This window comes from Dermacentor silvarum, chromosome 2 (genome assembly GCF_013339745.2).
Source record: "Dermacentor silvarum isolate Dsil-2018 chromosome 2, BIME_Dsil_1.4, whole genome shotgun sequence".
Lineage (NCBI taxonomy): Eukaryota > Metazoa > Arthropoda > Arachnida > Ixodida > Ixodidae > Dermacentor > Dermacentor silvarum.
The window spans coordinates 129,747,511-129,767,791 of record NC_051155.1 but is presented as its reverse complement, the minus strand read 5'-3'; the positions used below and the strand labels follow the sequence as shown (position 1 = coordinate 129,767,791).

At 48.8% G+C, this 20,281-nt stretch overlaps 1 protein-coding gene across 2 annotated transcripts in view; it reads right to left on the bottom strand.

Moving 5' to 3' along the window:
* LOC119441753 (cytochrome P450 3A9) overlaps nucleotides 1-13,426 on the bottom strand; it is a 30,464-nt gene extending 17,038 nt beyond the window's left edge. For both annotated transcript variants that reach the window (XM_049661595.1, XM_037706363.2), the window contains exons 1-3: nucleotides 13,306-13,426; nucleotides 6,827-7,076; nucleotides 6,115-6,245 (exon numbers count right to left, since the gene is read on the bottom strand). In XM_049661595.1, the coding sequence (XP_049517552.1) occupies nucleotides 6,115-6,245; nucleotides 6,827-7,076; nucleotides 13,306-13,314 (390 nt within the window). In that variant the 5' untranslated portion in view covers nucleotides 13,315-13,426. The remainder of the gene's footprint in view (nucleotides 1-6,114; nucleotides 6,246-6,826; nucleotides 7,077-13,305) is intronic.
* Nucleotides 13,427-20,281: the final 6,855 nt, after the last annotated feature.

Sequence of the window (20,281 nt, the reverse complement as noted above, 5' to 3'; positions counted from 1 at the left end):
TAACTTCTTATAAATACTTGGGAATTCATATAACATCTGATCTAAGTTGGAAACATCGCATTATTATTATTGCGATATCAATTATATGGACACTCCAAGCGGATTTCTGCGGTCGTCGTCGCCGTGCGGTTCCGTATAAAGTCCAAGGGCGATAACATCGTCGCCGCGTGCCCCATGATGTATGTGCGAGGGACGTACGCCATACAGCGCGCGAGGGACGCGAGCTTTAACGGAGAGCGAACGCACGGCGGAGAGCAAACGCGACGTCTCCGTCGCGCGAAAGGCCGGGCGGGGGGGGGGGGGGATGGATGCGAGGAAGGGGAAGGCGTCGTTCTGCTCCGGAACCAACTGCCCATTTAGCGATCCCGGCGCAAGGAGATCTGGCGATTCAATATCGCGCGCGAAAGGAGGAAAGTGGGAAAGCAGCGCGAAAGTGGGGGGGGGGGGGGGAGGGCGGCTTATACTCTGCCCGGAACTGTGCACGTGTACTTCACGTGCACCGTATCTTGAACGCAATTTATTTATTTATTTATTTAATTATTTATTTATTTATTTATTTATTTATTTATTTATTTATTTATTTATTTATTTATTTATTTATTCCTTCATTTATTTATCACAATACCCACAGCGCCCGTAGGCATTACAGCGGGGGGGGGGGGGGGGGGAGAAACAAAGAATCAATAAATAAAGTAGGCAAAACAGAACATGTACCCGGAACACTTTCATACTCGCACATACACACAAAAACGCTATCTTACTTCAGTGGGCGTATACAGTTTGAAAATACATGGTTTGAGAGTAATCGTTGCTACATCGGATGGTAGATTGTTCCATTGGCTTATGATTCTGGGGAAATATGATATTTTAAACGCTTCAGTTTTGCAGGGTATTTCTTTAACCTTATTTTCATGGTCCAGCCGTTGAGAAAGGTAATCCGGCTTGGAAAAATATTTCCCAAGGTCTATACCTGTTCGAGAGTGGAATATGAAGTGAAAGAGTTTGATTCTGAGATATTTCCTGCGTTTCTGTAGTGGTTCCCAACCGAGGCTTTCTTTTGCTCTTGAAACACTGAAATTCCTAGTGTAATTTGAACAAACAAAACGAATGGCTACGCTTTGAATTCCTTCTAAACTGTTCCACGTCACGTGCCGACGACGGATCCCACACAGCACAAGCATAATCCAGAACAGATCGGACATTTGATTTGTACAATGATACCTTTGTCTCCAGTGACAACTCTTCTTTTTTTTGCTTTTCTGCGCAGGAAACCTAGAACGCGGCATGCTTTAGTTGTGATATGGTCAATATGACGGCTCAAAGAAAGAACAGGAGTGAAATAAACGCCGAAATGTTTGTGCTCCTGAACCGATAATATCGTGGTTTAATATAAAGAGTAACAGAAGTCATGAGTTGTTCGTTTCCTCGAAAAACGCATAAGAACGTTTTTTTTTCAAGTTAATGAGCATGTGCCACTTGTTGCACCACTCATTTACCTTGTACAGGTCATTTTGTAAAACATTGCAGTCATGAGTAGTATGAATAGTCCTGTACAAAACACAATCATCGGCAAATATAGCCTGATTTGCGATGAAATGCCGGAGCAAATATCATTTATATAGACAAGAAACAAAAGCGGTTCTATGACCGATCCTTGGGGCCCGCCAAAGAACACATCAACTTCACGGCATGTTTTGCCATTAAGCACAACTTTCTGTTTTCTTAAATTTAGCTATTCCTTTATCCAGTTAACAACCGTACTGTTTATATTATACATGTCTAATTTTTCTATAAGTAAGGAGTGAGGGACAACATAGATCGCCTTCTTAAAATCTAGAAACAAATAGTCAACAGAAATAAAAAATTACACCATCTTCCCGTAGGGGAATCCTGAGTAGTATGCGAAGCAGCCATGAGATCGACTCAATGTAGTTTTATCAGCTGTGTAAACTTGGACATGCAGCAGCACCAGCAACGCGCAGAACTGTTGTCGACGCCGTCGGCGTTTTGCCCGCGTTCGCTCCGAACGCGCGCGGCGTTGGTGACTGTTGCCGGTGCCTCTGGGGGCGTCTACCATCGCGCCTCTAACCTAAGCTGCTTCGCATTATCGCGCGCGGAGCCGCAGTTGTTGCCATTCGTTGCGCAATCCGGAGAGGAGAGGAGCGTCGGAGAGGTGAGGAGGAATGCCGAGAGGAGAGGATACAAAGAGAGGCGAGGAGGGGGAGGAGGATGCGCATGCGCAGTAGGGGCGTGGACGCCGCACGGCGGAGGGAGGGAGGGAGGGAGTGACATAGCCCCTGACCATAAGATGCTTCGCATCTAAAACCCTTATCCAAAGCTGCCGCTGAACATGCGTCAACTCAAGCAACTGTGTTGTACAGGAAAATTCACTACGAAATCCATGCTGCTTGGGGCTGAGCAAAGAGTGCACGTTCGTGTGGCTCATAACATTACTGTAAAGCACATGCTCAAGTATCTTACATGCAACGCTAGTAAGCGAGATAGGCCGGTAATTCAAAACACTACTTCGCGGTCCACCTTTATTCACAGGGACGACAATGGCAAGTTTCCAGCCATCTGGAAAAGAGATTTCTAGTAATGATTTAGTAAAGATTACAGACACTTCCCATGGGCACAAAGAAAGCAGTGCCGGTGATAAATCATCAGGCCCAGTTGCTTTAGACGCATTCAATGTTTTGAGAGCGGCCTCTATTCCCCGTTGGTCGATCATGATATCGTCCATGACTCACCCAACACTAGGGTGGATCACGCCACAGTGTTTTGAGTGCCAACACGAGCAGCATACACAGAACAGAAAAACGAGATAAAGCACTCCGCTTTTTCGATGTCGTTATGGACGGTAGCACCATCGCTATCAAGGGCCGGTATTGATACACGGCACATGGCTTCCACCTTTCTATTCACTGTGCTTTCGCCGCTCAGTTTCCGTTGAAGCGATACACCGCACGAACCTTCGCTCGCTGCGGGCGCGCTTGCTCACGCCAGTGTTTTGACAGCTGTTGTCTGTGGTCATCGAGTGGGATCTATTCATGTTTGCTTGTGCACGCTGACACCATGCTTGTTAATTCAGTTATAAGCGAATGTGTCCAAGTTTATACAGCCGATAATACTACTATCCTTACTACGTATAGCTCTCTACTAATGTGCAATCGCAATTGATGCTTCGCCTTCGCGAGATTGCGACTCTTTAGCAATGGTAACCGCATGCTAGGATGCCTACGACGTAACTTTAGACACGCGCCTATAAATGGGAAACTAACAATGTAGAAAACACTACTGCGCCCAACACTCTAATATGCATGCTCCATTTTGGACCGCTTTCAATCGCACTTAACTTATTGTCTTAAAATGATACAAAATAACGCATTTTATATTATCTAACTACCATCGCACTAGTTGTATCACGTCAATGAAACGCACCCTTTTCTTGCAGTTACTTGTTTCACGTCGCAAAGCATGTCGTCTTACGCTTTTCCATAATATGTACCATGATCCAGTGTTGAAAGCTCAGCTTCTTACGACCCCATCTTATCGTTCAGTCCGCTCAGATCATCACCACAAAGTACACGTCACTACCTGCCGCACGAACACTTTTTTAAATTTTCTTTTCCATTTCGGACCATGATCTATTTTGCGCAACCATGCACAATTACTTACTTGATGACGCGTGAAGTTTACGCTGTTCTTCACATTGTACCTTTATTCGAACTTTCTGTTGGGTTAGCCTAACAATTGCCTCCTCATATGATTGTAGATGTTATTACGTTTGACATTTTGTTTTGTTATTTCTATGTATCCCACTCCCCCCTGCAAAGCTTTTTGCGCTTGAGGGTAAGAATAAATAAATAAATAAATAAATAAATAAATAAATAAATAAATAAATAAATAAATAAATAAATAAATAAATAAATAAATAAATAAATAAATAAATAAATAAATAAATAAATAAATAAACTAGAAGGGCGTGCCTGCTTGTAAATACCATGTAACAAGTAACTTGTGCCAAGTTTAAAAGCACGTAAATGCCACTTAGCTGGACAGAACCAAGACAATGCTGCTTGCGGTCGGTTTGAGCAACTGCGACTATTTTGATGTGTAAGCATCAACTGCCCCATCGACTGAAAAAGCCGGCGTTTGCCGTCTGGAGCAGAGAAAGGGCAACTAAATTTGCATTGGCTGCGACGCCACGGCACGCGCATGCATCGACGGAGCAGAGCGACTGAAATGGAACTGCTGCCGTGCTGGCATACCAGGAGTTTGTGAGGGTAGAGGGCTTCGCCGCGACGCCACGTCACCCTGGCTTTAAGAAGCCTGCGTTATCCGTGCGTTTCTCGTCCGCGCAAGCTTTCGCATGTGTTCTATCTTCGCCTCAGTAATCGCTCTAATGACATAATGTATAAAAAAAGCGTGCAAGTGTGCACTCGGTCGTGCAAAGCTTAGGCACAGCGAAAGTGTCAATCGTCAAGTCTTACTGGCTGCACTGCTAGGTATTAACTTAGTTGCTGCTAGGCCTTAACTTCGTTTAACTTAACTACACGTGTAGGGGAGGTATTCTCGACCGATCAATTTCGGAGGTGCCTTCCCTTTCGTGACATTTCGCGTGACTAGCGCTGGACACGTCGGCGCCTACGAGCGACAGCGTTCCTGGCATACCACAAACGCAGGCAGGCCGGCAGGAGCCGTGTCTGTGTCGGGCGAAGCGAGCGTGCACCTGCGCCGGTGGTTACTAGGTGCGCGAGGGGACGTCATCGCTACTGCTTCGTCGCATGCGCGGCTAGGCAACGCGGGCGGCAACGGCAGCTGCTCTGCGCGTTGCGTCGTTGGCGCTTCTACAATTTCTTTCTCTCTCTATCTCACTCTCATTTTCTCTTTCCCTCTCCGCGCGCATGCTCTCCTTCCCTCTCCTTAACGTCTCATGTCAAGGCAACATGTGCACGGCACGGAGAGGAGGCGAGGCACACGACGCTCCGCCAGGTGGTTGCTAGACAACGCAGCGACGTCATAGCTCGGCGAGGTTTTTCGACAGCAGGCGCCATTTTTTACGGTTAGCTAGAACTGCTTCGCTGAAGAGAAAATAATTTCGACAGGAATATTGGTGATAGTGAGTTTTACGCCTACGACCCCAGGCTCAGAAGTCAAGTGTCACTGGGCTAAACCAGCGCCTCGTAGAAAGCACGCATGTGGGCACTCTGCTTTATGACGTCATCCTAATTGGACCAAAATTTCCATTGCTAAGCCTAGCGTGACGAAAGCGGTGACGTCAAAATCACCGCAGCTTACTCAGGAGCGTCCCCATTGGATTCTATGGCAGTCGGGCAAGGTAGCATAATGTCCCGAAGCGAAGTGCACACTCCGTGTGCTATTTAGAAGGCGTTGGTCAACGCGCTCGCTTGCCCGCGAGAAATTCACATCTCAAAGGACCGCTCAGCGGCGTTCAATTCGACATTGCTTTCGTATTGACAACTCATAAGTGCTTAGGTGTCCTCGGATTTTTCTTTGGTACTTTACCTATTAGTATTTTTGTGCGTGTGTTTCGCTGCCTTTCTTGCACTGCTTGGAAAAATCTTTCATGTGGCATAGATAGAGCAACAGAAAGCTGGATCGGGAATTTTTCTGAATTATCTACAATTTTCTCGCTGATAATTTTAGCTTTGACTATAATATTCGGGAAGTTGATAAAATACTGATATGTAATTATGTTAGTAGGGAAAATACAAACAGTAGTCTGACTTGCTCTAAGCGACGGCAAACAGCATTACGTTGCTTGTGTACAGCTACGTCTCACTTTCATATTTTTACATTTGGGCGCAAGTAACGTCGGACAGATGGAATATATGTGTATAGCCTCCCGTCTGCGGCGCTTTCCCGCACAGTAAATAATAGATTCGTAAACTTCTTTTTCGAGTGCTGACTATCCCCTCAATAACTGCAGTGATGGCGAGTATCACTAACCTGTAACTTCTGTACAATATGTAATGCTGTAATTATTCTGTACAATGTCCCTTTGTCACAACCTGTCAGCATTCTTATTTATTTGCAAACTTTCAGCCAGATTAAGCGAAGACCGGTCCAATAAAATAAAGGCGCTCTTACCGACTTGATCTCCCGGCGCCGCTCAATGATTGGTTTCACCAGGCTCTCGACACAAGCGGTGAACTTATCTATGCACCATGCAGTAACTTTCACCAGACACAGAAGAAGAGGCTGAAGTTCTGGCAGACAATCTGAATAAAGGAGAGCAGGTTATCCAGCATAGTGTATGTGCAGATATGTGACAGATTTCCTCACTACTACATCAATTATTCACCAGCATTCTAGAAGACCGTCGAATGGTTTAAAAGGAAAATTTTGGGGGGCATTCTATTTTGAAAAGATGGTTTTGAAAACATGCGAAAAACAAGAATGTTAGAACAAATTAGTGCCGGTAAACAGATTGAACAACTAATTTAGGTGATAGCCTTCGTGAGACCGTTAGACCACGATAATGGAAGTAACTCAAAATTGTGGAATATAGCCACAAGATCATCTTCTGGCACCCCAATAGTACCTTAATATTGCAATGACCCTACTATCTATTCGTTGGGGACAAAAGTGCATGAATCATCGGAATTTACTGTAGCAATATCAAAACCCACTTTTGGAAGGTAGAATGTGGAATTCGGGGCACTGAATCAAAAGACCATTAAATTGCCGGCTTGACCGCGATTCTCTACTCGTAAATGCGGCGTACAAAACAGTGTGATTTTTTTATGGCGGGCTTGTATCTTTCAAAAAATACATATAATTCTAAAACGTTTTGTCGTACTTGCTATTAGCGTGATTCCTTGCAGCCCGAGTGCATCCAACAGCCGGGAACCTTCAATGGCGAGTTTGTCCCAAAACCCACCAGGTTCGGTTTTCTGCACGCCCATGTCGATGCCAAAGCCAGCCTTGAGAATCGTGTCCAAGGCGTATCGCCGCAAGAGTAGCATTGCGTCCACTGATCCATTGACAGCGCTTTGCTTTCCGACAATGTCCGCCAATTCCTCGCTGGAGGTCTCAAAGACCTTGAACGCCTGAGATAAGATACATAAAGTTTTAATATATTTATTCGCTGACTACGCAGTTCTTCGCTTCTTTATTTGAGCAAAAGAGCTTTAGCTTATTCAGCAAAGGCAGAGATATCTATCTCTTCATCTGCATAAGACTAAGTTACTGAGTAAACGCCTGCGTAAACTTTTGTAACATGCTTTCTGGACACCACGCAAAACACAACCCCTTTGTTATCACAACGCGGTCCAGGAATAAATGTGGCAATGTTCGTTCTCCAGCGTCGCCTTGTATTCCTCATAAAATATGCCGTATCCTTATTCGTGCATTTCTCAAGTTTGCTTAACTGAAACTGAAACTTGTAGCTCTGGATTTATATAAAATAATTTGTTCGATGGTGATTTATTATCATGCTTTTTTTCGAACCACTGCGTTACACGGGTGCTCGGGCGTTATACCAGATTGGATGCATTGCTTAAGAGCGAAGCATATTTCACTTAGCTGCTGGTGTAAGGGGTCGGCATGCGACGTAATTGCTGACATTTAGTCTCTTTTTAACAGTGAAGCTGTTTAAGCCAGCCGTAATTTTTGGTGCGTAGCCGTGGTAGCCATGGCAACCTGGAAAAGGAGGAGACCACGTGCATGTGCACGCGGTCTCCTCCTCGCCAGCTCTCTCTCTTCCCGACCCCCGTCTCTCTTCTCTCCGCGGCGCGCTGAGCCAGGAGAAAAAAAAAATGTGGTTGATCCCTCTTATATTGGAATCGGTATAGAACACGAAAGTGAAACGTGTCTTCACAGAAGTAGTGTAATGTTTATTGCACATTGATATATAATGTCTATTGGTGTTTTGTGGCTAAAGCGCCCTTAGGCGTTGATGCACCCACGCTGACGCCTGGTGGCACGTCTCCTCCATCACGACTACCAACGTCGATGACCATGAGCAACCGTCGTGCATATGGAAGCTGCACTATGCTGCACACGCTAGCACAACGCGAAAGACGAAGCACGTAACTGACACACTAATACAACGCGCAAGACAAAGCACGTAACTGAATCGTCACCGAGTCAAATCAGCGCGTACAGCGCGTCGTAATTGCAGCCTCCGCGATCAACTTCAGAAACATTTTCAGAGCTAATTGCGGAGGCCACGCTCCGCTGTGCTGAGTACGGTGAACGCCACCTAGTAGTGCTTCTGCGAGAACGCGTTGGTAGTGCTTCTTGATGCCAGCGTCCCTTCGAATGCTGGCATCGAGGCGTCGTAGTGCTGAGACCACCGAAGCGTTCACTGTCGGTGCGCGTTAGTGTCATAATGCAGTACTTCTCTTTTCTGCTCGTAGGTGGCGGCACCGCCCCGAGAAAGAGCGCGGGTACACGGAGGAGTGTTAGATTTATAAGGCGCGTCTGTGTAGCTCTCTGCAAATGCGTTTGTGGCGCAATGGGTTAAACGCTCGGCGATCTATCGTCGCGGACCGAGAGGTCGTGGGTTCGATTTCCAGATTTTGCATGTTTGTGGAACTTTTTCTTCTGGTTTCTTTCTTTGTATTATGTTCGTGTATGTTCGTGTGACGTATTTCCGTGACGGAAATACGTCAGTGAAGTCTTGGTGGACCCCGGCATAAAACACTTTCGTGTTAAAAAATGCGCGGCGAAGAGAGCTACGCTCAAAATTTAACTCGTGTACAGCGCCGCGTCGCTAGCGCGTTGGAGATGCGTTTGAAGAACGCTGGCATTCTTTCTGCCGACGGTCAACCGTGCATGCTGTGTTCGCCGCTGCCGAATAGTTTCGCCAGAAGCTCGCTTATGGGCACAAGTTCGTCCAAATAAAGGCTACTGTTATCCCAAGTCACCTCCTCTCCTTGCCAACTGACAAAGACCGTCACTTCAACGCGACAATATGTAGCATGAATGTCGTCTGGTGAAGCAAAGGTCACGGTAGGCAAAGGCGGGCGTGCGTCGTCTGCTCGAGTTACCATGGCACGGCGACGCGCCTCCGTCGCCGCCACAGGTGTGTTGCAAGCGTTCGCCGCGAGAGGCTCTAGGGGTTGTACTATGTAGAGAGGAGGAAAACGGAAAGGGTAGGGCGCCGCGTCTCTGGCTCACGTCCAGAGACGCGGCGCCCTACCCTTTCCGTTTTCCTCCTCTCCACATAGTACAACCCCTAGAGCCTCTCGCGGCGAACGCTTGCAACACACCTGCGGCGGCGACGGAGGCGCGTCGCCGGGCTCACGTCCTGGCGCTGAGCCGTGCTCCCTCAAGGGCTGCAGAAGATAGCGCCAACCTTTCCCTTTCCCTCAAGAACCACTTATCATCATCACGTCCCAGGCATTGTTTTTTTTTTAGGAGGCATTGGTTAGATATATAAGGCGCGTCTGTGTAGCTCTCTGCAAATGCGTTTGTGGCGCAATGGGTTAAACGCTCGGCGATCTATCGTCGCGGACCGAGAGGTCATGGGTTCGATTTCCAAATTTTGCATATTTGTGGAACTTTTTCTTTTGGTTTCTTTCTTTGTATTATGTTCTATGACGTATTTCCGTGACGGAAATACGTCAGTGAAGTCTTGGTGGACCCCGGCATAAAACACTTTCGTGTTAAAAAAAAGGCAAACGCTTGCACTAGGCCGCGCAAAGCTCAATAGACAGCGAAGCTGGCCGATTAATATCGAGCGGCTAGCCTCCTACGCGTTCGGCGTCTGGCAAGCAGCAGCGTTCTTGGCACTGTGCCAACCTTGGTTAGCCTGCCTGCGTTTTTGGCATGCCAGGAACGCTGTCGCCCGTAGGCGCCGACGCGTCCAGCGCTCGTAACACGAAATGTCGCCAATGCGTTCGGCGTCGGCAAGCGACAGCGTTCTTGGCACAGCAGCAAACTTGGTTAGCCTGCCTGCGTTTGTGGCATGCCAGGAGCGCTGTCGCTAGTAGGCGCCCACGCGTCTAGCGCTAGTCACGCGAAATGTCGCGAAATGGAAGGTACCTCCGAAAATGATCGCTCGAGAATACCTTCATGCATGCGTAGTTAAGTTAAACCAAGTTAAGACCTAGCAGCAACCAAGTTCATACCTAGCAGTAGCAGCCAGTAAGCTTCGCTGTGCCTAAGCTTGGCGCGACCGAGTGCAAACTTGCCTGTTTTCAGCACGTATTTGCCCCGCCTTCAGTGGGTGTACGCTTTCCGGTGGAGACTACTGCTGTGGATGTTCCTATACGTCTTTCGCATCGACAGCAGCGGAAAAAGACCAAGAGGCGCGAGGCCCTCGGCGAACGGTCTGGTTCCTCGGGGTTGCACATGTAGGCCAGGAAGCCCTGCCGGTGCAGCAGCGCTACCATTCTCGATGTTTGGCGGCGGAGAGACGCCCTCCAACAAGATAGAAGGCGCGTTGCTGCCAGTATCCGGGCGGCCGCGTCCCGGATGTCGGCAAAAGAAGGGCACTTCCACAGAAATCGGTGTGTGGTCCCCAGCTGGGATGGACAGCGCGGACGGGTGTGATGTAGATGACCACGTCCCGGTGGCTCGGCGACTCCCTGAGCTCATTGAGGAGGGCAGCTTTTTCCGGCGACAGCAGTGTCTGCACCCGTCGGAGAAGCGCCGTATCGAACCTTGGTAACTTCGTGTGGAGGCATCTGTATTTGCGTGCTTCTGGGTTTGCCAGGTGGTGTGGTGTGCGCATCGCCATGCTTTCGCAATGTTCAAAGGTGGTTTGGAAGGGTGACTGACCCTTGTAAGGCACCAGAGTGGATCTTCTTTTTTTTTCTGCGAGGCCAGCACTCTGGTAACACGAAAACGCGACTAACGCGCTGTGGTTTGACAAAGCGTCACAACCTGTCGCTACGAGCGTTATTGCTACAGTTTAGGACTCCGGTAGCCTGACTTTTGTAGCCGGTAGCCTGACGTATGTTTAAACACAAGATAGAACTCTCTAGTGTGACTACAGCTGCTGTTGGAAAGGACTGGGTATTTGTGGGCCGATCCAGAAGGCTGTGCAGTTTAGCACGACGTTTCGAAACGTTAGCTGTCCAGAGGGGAGAATGGCAGAAACTGGTACCTGACGCATGAGCCAAACTTCCCAAAGAGCTAGTTGGCTCTGACATCAGAGAAGTATGGGCGCAATTGTGGCATATACCCGAACAGCGGCCCCATGCTTTAACCATTAGGTCAGTATTTCAGTAGGTTCCCTATAGGCAACAATCGCATGGTTAGAGCATCGAGCTACTGTGCACTAAGATAGAGGCTCAATCCGACAGTAGGTCACGTATTTCTTTTTATCTACGTGGCCCGAACGGAGGCGATACAAGCACCCATACCTATTGCAAGGAGCCTAAAATGGGCACAAAAACGCAGCAGATTTCAAGGAGTTGGAACCTATGCACAGCGAAGCTTTGCGTGAGTGCATAATGAGTCGAAACACGAGTACACACACGCACGCGTGAACGCACGCACGCACGCACGCACGAACAGCATGCGCACACACACACACACGCGCACGCACACACGCACACAGTATCACAAGTGTGGGCACACTAGAGCACTGCACGGGCTCGGGCTTACCCGAAAGCCCGGGCCCGGCCCGGCCCACGGGCCGGGCCGGGCCGGGTAGAGCAGTTTTTTCACGGGCTCGGGCCGGGCTCGGGCACGGCGTGTGCTTTTTGACCCGGGCCCGGGCCGGGCTCAGGTTTTTTGAAGCGGGCCCGGGCCGGGCTCGGGCTTTCTGCGAGTTATTCTCGGGCTTCTCAACTCTGAAAAACATGTATTTTTCGGTCTCGGGCCGGGTTCGGGCCAGTTTCGAGTCGGGCTCGGGCCGGGCTCGGGCTTAAGGTAAAGGGGTGGCGGGCCGGGCCGGGCGGGTAACGTAGATTATTTCCGGGCCCGGGCCGGGCTCGGGTCTCGCCATAAAAGTTTTGATCGGGCTCGGGCGGGCCGCCCAATGTGAAAACGGGCCCGGGCCGGGCCCGGGCCGCAAAAATCGGCCCGTGCAGTGCTCTAGGGCACACACAAATTATCTCGGGCCTTTTGTTAAGCGGAGTTGCTGACTACTAGCGAATACGTCGGACTCCTTGAATGCTTCATGGGGCCCTCTAAGCTAAAAACTATTTTAATCTACTTACGTCAAATTTACGCAACTACCGACGCAAGCATCGGGCGGAATCCAGCAGCGTTTGAGAAGGCCAGTCAAACGCGCTTCTCGTTTATAGGAGGTAACTTTTGTTTGCTTTCAAAGCGAATAGCATTGCCTACGTTGAGATGTTTTCCCTATCTAATCGGCCGAGAAAAAGCGAGGAGCATGCTCAAGTGGAGAGTGTTTTGATGGCGCCGAGCCAGCACAGTGAAAGTAGAACACCGAATAAGGAGTGCGCTGCCGTCGTCATCGATTAGTCCGCTTCCCCTTACTTGGCTTGCGGTGGCTGTCCAAAAATCGCGGCTGCGTGCAACTTCAAGTTAAGAAATGCCGCTAAAATAGATCCTCAGCAAAGAACAGTTGCTAGAGCGACGTCGTATACTTACCGAAAGGCTCGATAACGCTATACTGTCACACACACACAAAAAAAATTACTATACGTAAATAAATGTATTCTCATGGGCAGCTCCGAGTAGCCAGTGGCAGAGGGATCGGCGGGCAGCCATCTTCTATTTCTTTCTTAACGGGGCAGTCACCATCTATTTACTGAATAAAAATCACTAAATAGGCGTCGAATCAGAAATAATTATCTTTCTCTCGTGCGGCCTAATCTTGCATAATCAGTGTGCACATATCATATCAGATAGGGCTTTTTCGCTGTTTTCGTTACGTCGTGTGACAGAGAGGCGACGTGGTGGTGACCCGAAAATTTTTTGCCCAACCATGAAGCACGGATTGCAGAATTTCAATGGAAAAGCTTTACGTTATAGCACCTATGGTTTCACAGATAGCATGCGCATGCATGCGTAGCGGAATTTGAATCCATGCGCTAGACGAGCTTACTCTCTCGTTGCCATGCAGCCGCGGATGCGTGAAGGCTAGCTTTCTTATTCTTTTTTCCCCCGCACGGCCGGCGCCGGCGCTGTCGGGGATGCGTGGAGGCGAGCGCCATCTGGAGGCGCTGCAAGACACCCAGTGGTGCGTACCGCGGGCAAGCTCCTCTGTGCTCCGCTATTTCATTTCCTATTCGACAAGGGAATAGCCAAGACGCAGCGCGCACGGTCAAGAGACACGGTGAGGTTTGCCAAGAAAAGCGTCGCCTTAAAAAAAAAACGCACAAGCGTCGAAAGTGCAATTGTTGAGACACGCACCTGTGCCATCTTGCTTGTCGTGAATGCCGGACTGACTGCTCCTCTAAGGAATTTCCAGCGGTGGGCGGGTGCCGCGAACACCAGCGCTTCCGGATTTACGGGCGCAGGCACGAGGCTCAGGATGTTCTGTGAGACGGCGCATATGCTTGAGTTTAGCAGTGCTTTTCTTTTCGCGCAGTAACTGCTCTCTGCAACAAAAGCAATCAGCTTGAAATATTCCTTAACCAGACCAGTACTGCTCTGTAAGTGCATGTCCCACGAGCGCATATATTATTTGGGACAAACGAAGGCAGACAAAATCAATTAAAGCGCCATTGTCTTAATGCGGGTCTTGTGTCTACTTTCTTTTGCCCCGCTAAAGCACGTGCTTCTGCAACCTGCAAGTACTAAACAACTTACCCATACCATTATGCATTGTAAGTAGACCATTTACGCGGAAGAGCGGCCTGCATTCAGTTGCACGTATGGATAGTTTCTCTATGCAAATACCAGGCGTGACACACTCGAACCTCTCTATCCTACATATGCGAGGAATGCCCATGGCCAGGGTTTATATATTTCAGGCTTTGCGCGATGGGAACAACTCGACAACCTTTTTCACCTACAGGGTCAGGTAGGACCATTAGTGGAAATATCGCGTAGCAAAGAAATCACATTATTACTTAAAACGTCGAGGTTTTACTCAAGGTGTGCGTTGTGGCGATCTGTAACCGTAGGCACGTCGCGACTCGGGTGGTGCGATAGAGTAACTAGGCAAAAAAATTCCTGCAGTTTGCACAAACTTCCGCTCAAGTGGGCATGTCGAACAAGAGAAACGACATTAAAACGAAACACGCCTCCATGTTGCGTTACAAAAGGTTTGCTGTGACAGATTAAAAGATGCTATATCCTTGCATAGCTGTGATTTGGTTTCATACGCACCTGAGTTGGTAGTCGTGTGACGTGATGAATGGTACATGTGCACTTAATATATTACGCCTGCTCGGTTTTTCTGATGTAGTGGGATGTATGCACAAGTCCTATAGTGACTGGTGCGTGTCTCTTCTTCGGGAGGATTTCTACGTGCAGCTGTGTCTCTAGGCTCGGAAAGAACCAGCTAACCCAAACCAAACGTCATTTGTTCCTACAATCGTTATTTTTTAGGGATGGTAGGGGCCTGACTTCTGTCAACTATTCGCTTTATCGGTTGACTTTCCGAATCGTTGCGTTTCCTTTTAAGGTGAGACCTTACCCAAAAAATGAAGTTATGCTTCGATCATGTTGGTTCGACCTTGTTGGGGGTAAATTATCACTAACTTATTGACAATGTTCAGACTACAGGCTCGAACAACTAAAGAATATATTTTGTCGTCCAAGTGTAGTCTAGATATACGCACTGTTGTCTGCGATCCTGTCAGAAAGTATCTGGGAGAGAAATCTTGATATAATAACTATGATCTAGCGGCCATTGTCATCTTCATCGGCCGGCTTTTATTTATGGCGCGCTCAGGTGCATGCGCATGCGCATGTGCCTCGTTCCTCGTGCTGCGTGCTGCGAGGTTAGATAAAGAAGAAGAATAAAATATTGTCTCTGAGAGATATTTCAGTTTTAATGCATGGCATTAATATTATGAATTGTGCAGTCTAGGAAAATTAATCTGTCTGTTCTGATTAATTAATTGCACAGTAACTGTAGTTTCCAAAACCGTATCTAAAAGTTCAGGTGTCCAATTCTTGGCCAATCACCCGAAGTGGGTACGAACCACGTGCTGAGGACATCATCATCATCATCATCATCATCATCATCATCATCATCTTCTGCTCCTGCCATCTGCCTGAACGGTTCCTTGTTCTTTCGCTCGCCGACTCACGCATTGTTATAGTGGACCTAACCTCGGTCCCTATAACGTGGTGACCCGGACGTGATCGCAAGGAGAGCACCACAGCATGGAAGGGATCACGAACGACAGATCTACGAACGGCGCAGAGGGCATCACCACGGTGCAGATTCACCTGCCATCGTTTTGGCCACAGAATCCCGCAGCCGGGTTTACACACGTGGAAGCCATCTTCACCCTTCGGTGCATTACTTCGCAACGAGCAAAGTTCTACCACGCTGTCTCCGCACTCTCAACGGAGGTGGTTCAGGAGTTCTATGACATTGTGGACGCGCCCAAGAAGCCATCCCCTATGAACACTTTAAAACGATGGTGCTGCACCGCACGTCTATGTATGTGCGCAGGCGTCTTCAGCAGCTTCAAAAGGAAGAAGAGCTCGGTGACCGGCGACCGTCGGAAATTCTACGTCGCATGCGGCGGCTTTTCATTGACAGTACGCTGGACGCAAACAGCCCGCTGCTACGAGAACTGTTCCTTCAGCGCCTGCCACAGAATGTGGGTATTGCCTTGGCTACCGCACCAGACGATCTGCCCCTCGACAAGCTGGCGGAGCTGGCCGATCGCGTCATTGACTATTCAGCAAGAGGTACTGTGGCGACGGCATCTACCGTTCCGCTGTCGCAACTCGAATATCGGCAGTCTCGCCTTGAGCAATTGATCGATGACCTTGCCGAGACTGTTAATGCACTACGGCCTCCACCCTCGTCGACGAGCGTGGAGACCGTGTTAATGCACTACACTCTCGTCGACGAGACCGCGATTCCCGTGCCAGATTGTCTCCTAGGTCTAGCTCACGTTCATGCCCTTGTCGCCGCGTATACTGCTGGTACCACAGCAACTTCGGTGCCAGCGCACGTCAGTGCCGTTTGCCTTGCGGCTGGTAGGGAAACACACTGCAGAGTCACTGATGGCGGCCAGTGACTCTTGCCGTACGACAAGCCACCTGTTCTACGTCACTGACAGTATTGCCGGACATGGATTTCTCGTTGACATAGATGCAGAGGTCAGTGTCGTTCCTGCCATGTGACTAGACCGGCAGCGCTCTCAGAAAACTGCGCCTCTTCAAGCAGCCAACAGCTCTGCTATCAACACATATGGTCAGCGCTTCCTTACCATTGACTTGGGTCTCCGACGCACCTTCCCTTGGGTATTCATCATTGCAGATGTACGCATGACCATAATGGGTGCTGATTTTCTGACCCACTTCGCCCTCAGTGTTGATCTCCGCGCTCGTAGACTCGTCGACACGACGACCAGTATGTCTGTACAAGGCATCCTCGCACCTACGACATTAACAATTGGAACGGTGCCTCAGGTACCATCATCTATGTACGCGTCAATTCTGTACGACTTCCCAGCCATCACGAAACGTTCCAACCTCGAGCTGCCAGTACGTCACAACGCCACGCATCACGTTTTCACTACTGGCCCCTTAGTGTTTTTCCGACCCAGACGCCTCACTGGGGACCGCCTTGCCATCACCAAAAGAGAATTCAACCACATGCTGCAACTTGGCATCATCCGTCCTTCGTCGAGCACTTGGTCGTCAGCTCTCCACATGGTTCCCAAGCGTGACCCTGGGGATCGGCGGCCATGCGGCGACTACCGTGCCCTCAACGCGCGCACCGTTCCTGATCGCTATCCCCTCCCCCACATTCACGACTTCTCTGCCAACCTAGCGGGAGCGGTGATATTCAGCAAGATAGATTTGGTAAAGGCCTACCACCAGATTCCGGTTGAGCCAGCAGACGTCCTTAAGAGTGCAATTGTCACACCATTCGGGCTTTTCGAGTACGCTCGCATGCCGTTCGGTTTGAGAAACGCTGCTCAGACGTTCCCGAGGTTCATGAACGAGGTAACCCGGGGCTCCCCTTCGTATTTGCATATCTCGACGAGATCCTGGTGGCTAGTGTTTCCCCCAAACAGCATTTCGACCATTTGTGCGTGCTATTTTCTAGGCTCCAGGAACACGGCCTTCTCATCAACCCCGGAAAATGCGTCTTCGGTGTTGACGACATTGAGTTCCTCGGACACCGCGTGACTCCCGAGGGGGTCAGACCGTTGGAAAAGAAGGTTCAAGCCTTGCGGGACTTTCCTCGCCCAACATCAATCCGAAAGCTCCGCGAGTTCTTTGGGCTGCTTAACTCCCACCGCCGTTTTCTTCCGAACATCGCCCGCATTATCATACCATTCACCGACTTAAGACCACAAAAGCTCCGTCCTCCCCACTGACTTGGACGTCTGATGCCGAAGCATCCTTACAAGACGTGAAAAATGCATTGTCGGATGCCACACTGCTGGTGCATCCTCTGCACGTTGCACAAATGCGTCTCATCACCGACGCATGTAGTACGGCTGTCGGCGCGGTGTTACAGCAGTTCCAGCGCAACTCCTGGTACCCACTCGGGGTTTTCTCACAGAAACTGAAACCTGCAGAAACGCGATACAGCACGTTCGGTCGTGAGCTGCTGGCGGTATACTTAAGCATTCGACATTTCTGAAACCTGCTGGAAGGCTCAAGCTTTCACGTCCTCACGGGCCACAAGCCTTTGACATTCGCTTTTCGCGGTAACCACAACACTTGTACCGCCCGTAAAAATACGGCACCTCAACTTTATCTCCGAGTTCACTTCTTGCCTAAGTTTTAACAATCAACTGCATGCGATATCACTGAGGTTTAAACGTAACAGTAAAGCTTTCCGTATCTATAACATAGCTAGCGCGCTATTCTAAAAGACAGGAACACAGCCGTTATAAGATCATGGCCAAAACATAGCCGCTTTATTAACTAGACACCGAGGAATACACAGTGAATTCAGCTAAATCTTAAGGAAGTGCTCACAATTATTGCCCTACAATATGGTACATCACATGCATACGAGGTGTGTTAAAAAAAACGAACTTTTGCTATAACACCTTTACTGCTTATTGTACAACATTTAAGTGCTGACCTCTTCAAAGCAGTCCCCTCTACCGACAATGTACTCCTTCCCATGTTTTCTTCCATTTTTGGAAAACGACCTGGAACGCACTTTCTGGAATGGCGCGCAGGTCTCTTCTCGCATTGTCGTGGATCTCCTCCACGGTTTGGAAACGATGTCTTCAAGGTGGTTTTCAGCTTGGGGAATCAAAAAAAGTCTGATGGGGCTAGGTCTGGAGAATATGGTGGGTGGGGCACAACAGGAGTGTGGTGTTTCGCTAAGTAGCTGCGGATAAGGAGCGACGTGTGAGCCGGGGCATTGTCATGATGCAACATCAAAGCCTGATTTTCCCACAATTCAGGCCTCTTACTTCGCACAGAATCTCTCAAACATGCTAGGATTCTCTGGAAAACTTCTTTGTTAGCCGTCTGACCATGTGGCACAAATTCCTGATGGACAATGCCTTTGCAGTAAAAAAACACAAGCAACATCACCTTCATTTTGGCCAACTCATGGGTGCTTTTTTGGACGAGGAGAACCTTTGGCCACCCACTGCGATGACTGCACTTTCATTTCAACATCACAGCCATAAACCCATGTCTCATCGCCTGTTATGATGTTCTTAAGAAAGTTTTCATCGTCACTGGCAGCGGCGAGCAGTTCCTGGCTGATTTCAACACGGGTCTGCTTCGGTTCGTCAGCCAACAAACGCGGCACGAATTTTGCACTGACATGACGCATCCAAAGTTTGTCACTCAAAATTTCATGACATGATCCTACGCTGATACCCACTTCGTCAGCGACTTCTCGAACAGTCAAACGACGATTCGAACTCTGTCGACGTGGTCATCATCTGTGGATGCGGAAGGTTGTCCAGGCTTGGGATCGTCACCGACCGACATTCTTCCGTCTTCAAAACGCTTGAACCAATCATAGCACTGCGTGCGACTCATACAGTCCTCCCCGTATGCTTGGCTAAGCAACTGAAATGTCTCTGTGAAAGTTTTCCCAAGTTTGTAGCACAACTTCACACACACACGCTGTTCTTACAATTCCTTCATTGTCACTTTGGCACCAATCCGAAGAACAGCTTGTTCATGTGCTCACTTCAGCGGCTGTAGTGCGCCAACTAACGGTCTGAGCGAAACGCCGCAAATGGCAGTTTGTTGTCTAAACCTGCCGCTACATGCGCTCAGTAGCCGCAGCGCGCTCCCTTTGCCGGTTGGCGCGCTATTTCAAAAGTCCGGTTTCTTTTTGAACACCTCGTATCTATGGCACAAAATCATTTAGTTCGGACTGCAAAGTTCCCTAGCAATACTTCTCTATCAGCGACCGCAACGCTTAAGACTATGTGCTTGACATACCAGGTGTTTCTTTTTATTCGGAACACTTTTTCAAAAAGAAACTGGCTTATATATTACCCTGCCGCTTTTGCAGTTATATAGGCTATGTGTCTAGGCGGGCAATAGCAGCAAACCTTTTTCAACGGTAATTTCGCTAATTAACTAAAATATGATAATTGACATTTTATTAACACCTTTAGGGCACATGCTGTAGCTGCGAAATTAAAGCCGCGACGTAGTCAAGGCATGTGCGCATAGCAGAAATTCTCTGACTGTAGCACAACTTTCGAGATATCCGTCCCCAAAATTTGCTAAAAAGTGCCTGGGCGTTCCAGCTAATTTAGATCGTCCCGAACTGTTGGAGGCGAGCTTTTAGGAAACTGTTAACTGGAACATTCCTTTCGTAGCAAATTTCAAGTCGTATATCTCGAAACTTGTGCTAATTAAAAGATCGGAGATATGACCATACCTCTGTGTTTTGTTTTTGTTTTTTAAATGTTCCAGATAAAAAGAAACGCCTGGTACGAATGTGTCATACCATCGACTTAGGCTTAAGTGTATATAGGGTGTCCCAACTAACGTTAGCCACGGCCGGGCTCGACTGGCGCGCGCGCTCGCTTCTTACGGCCTTCTCACCCGTCGGGGAAACAATGGTAGAGTTTCTCAGCACGTTTCGCCACCCGTCGGCGGTAGGGGCGCTGCGACTCTGACCCTTCCTCCCCTGCTCCGCGTACATGCGCTTGCCTTCGCGCTCGCACGATCGTTTTCCCGCGCATTTTTTTCGGTGCTCTGTCAGTGTTGTTCAGTATGCAGTAATTTGTGTGCTCCTGAAGAC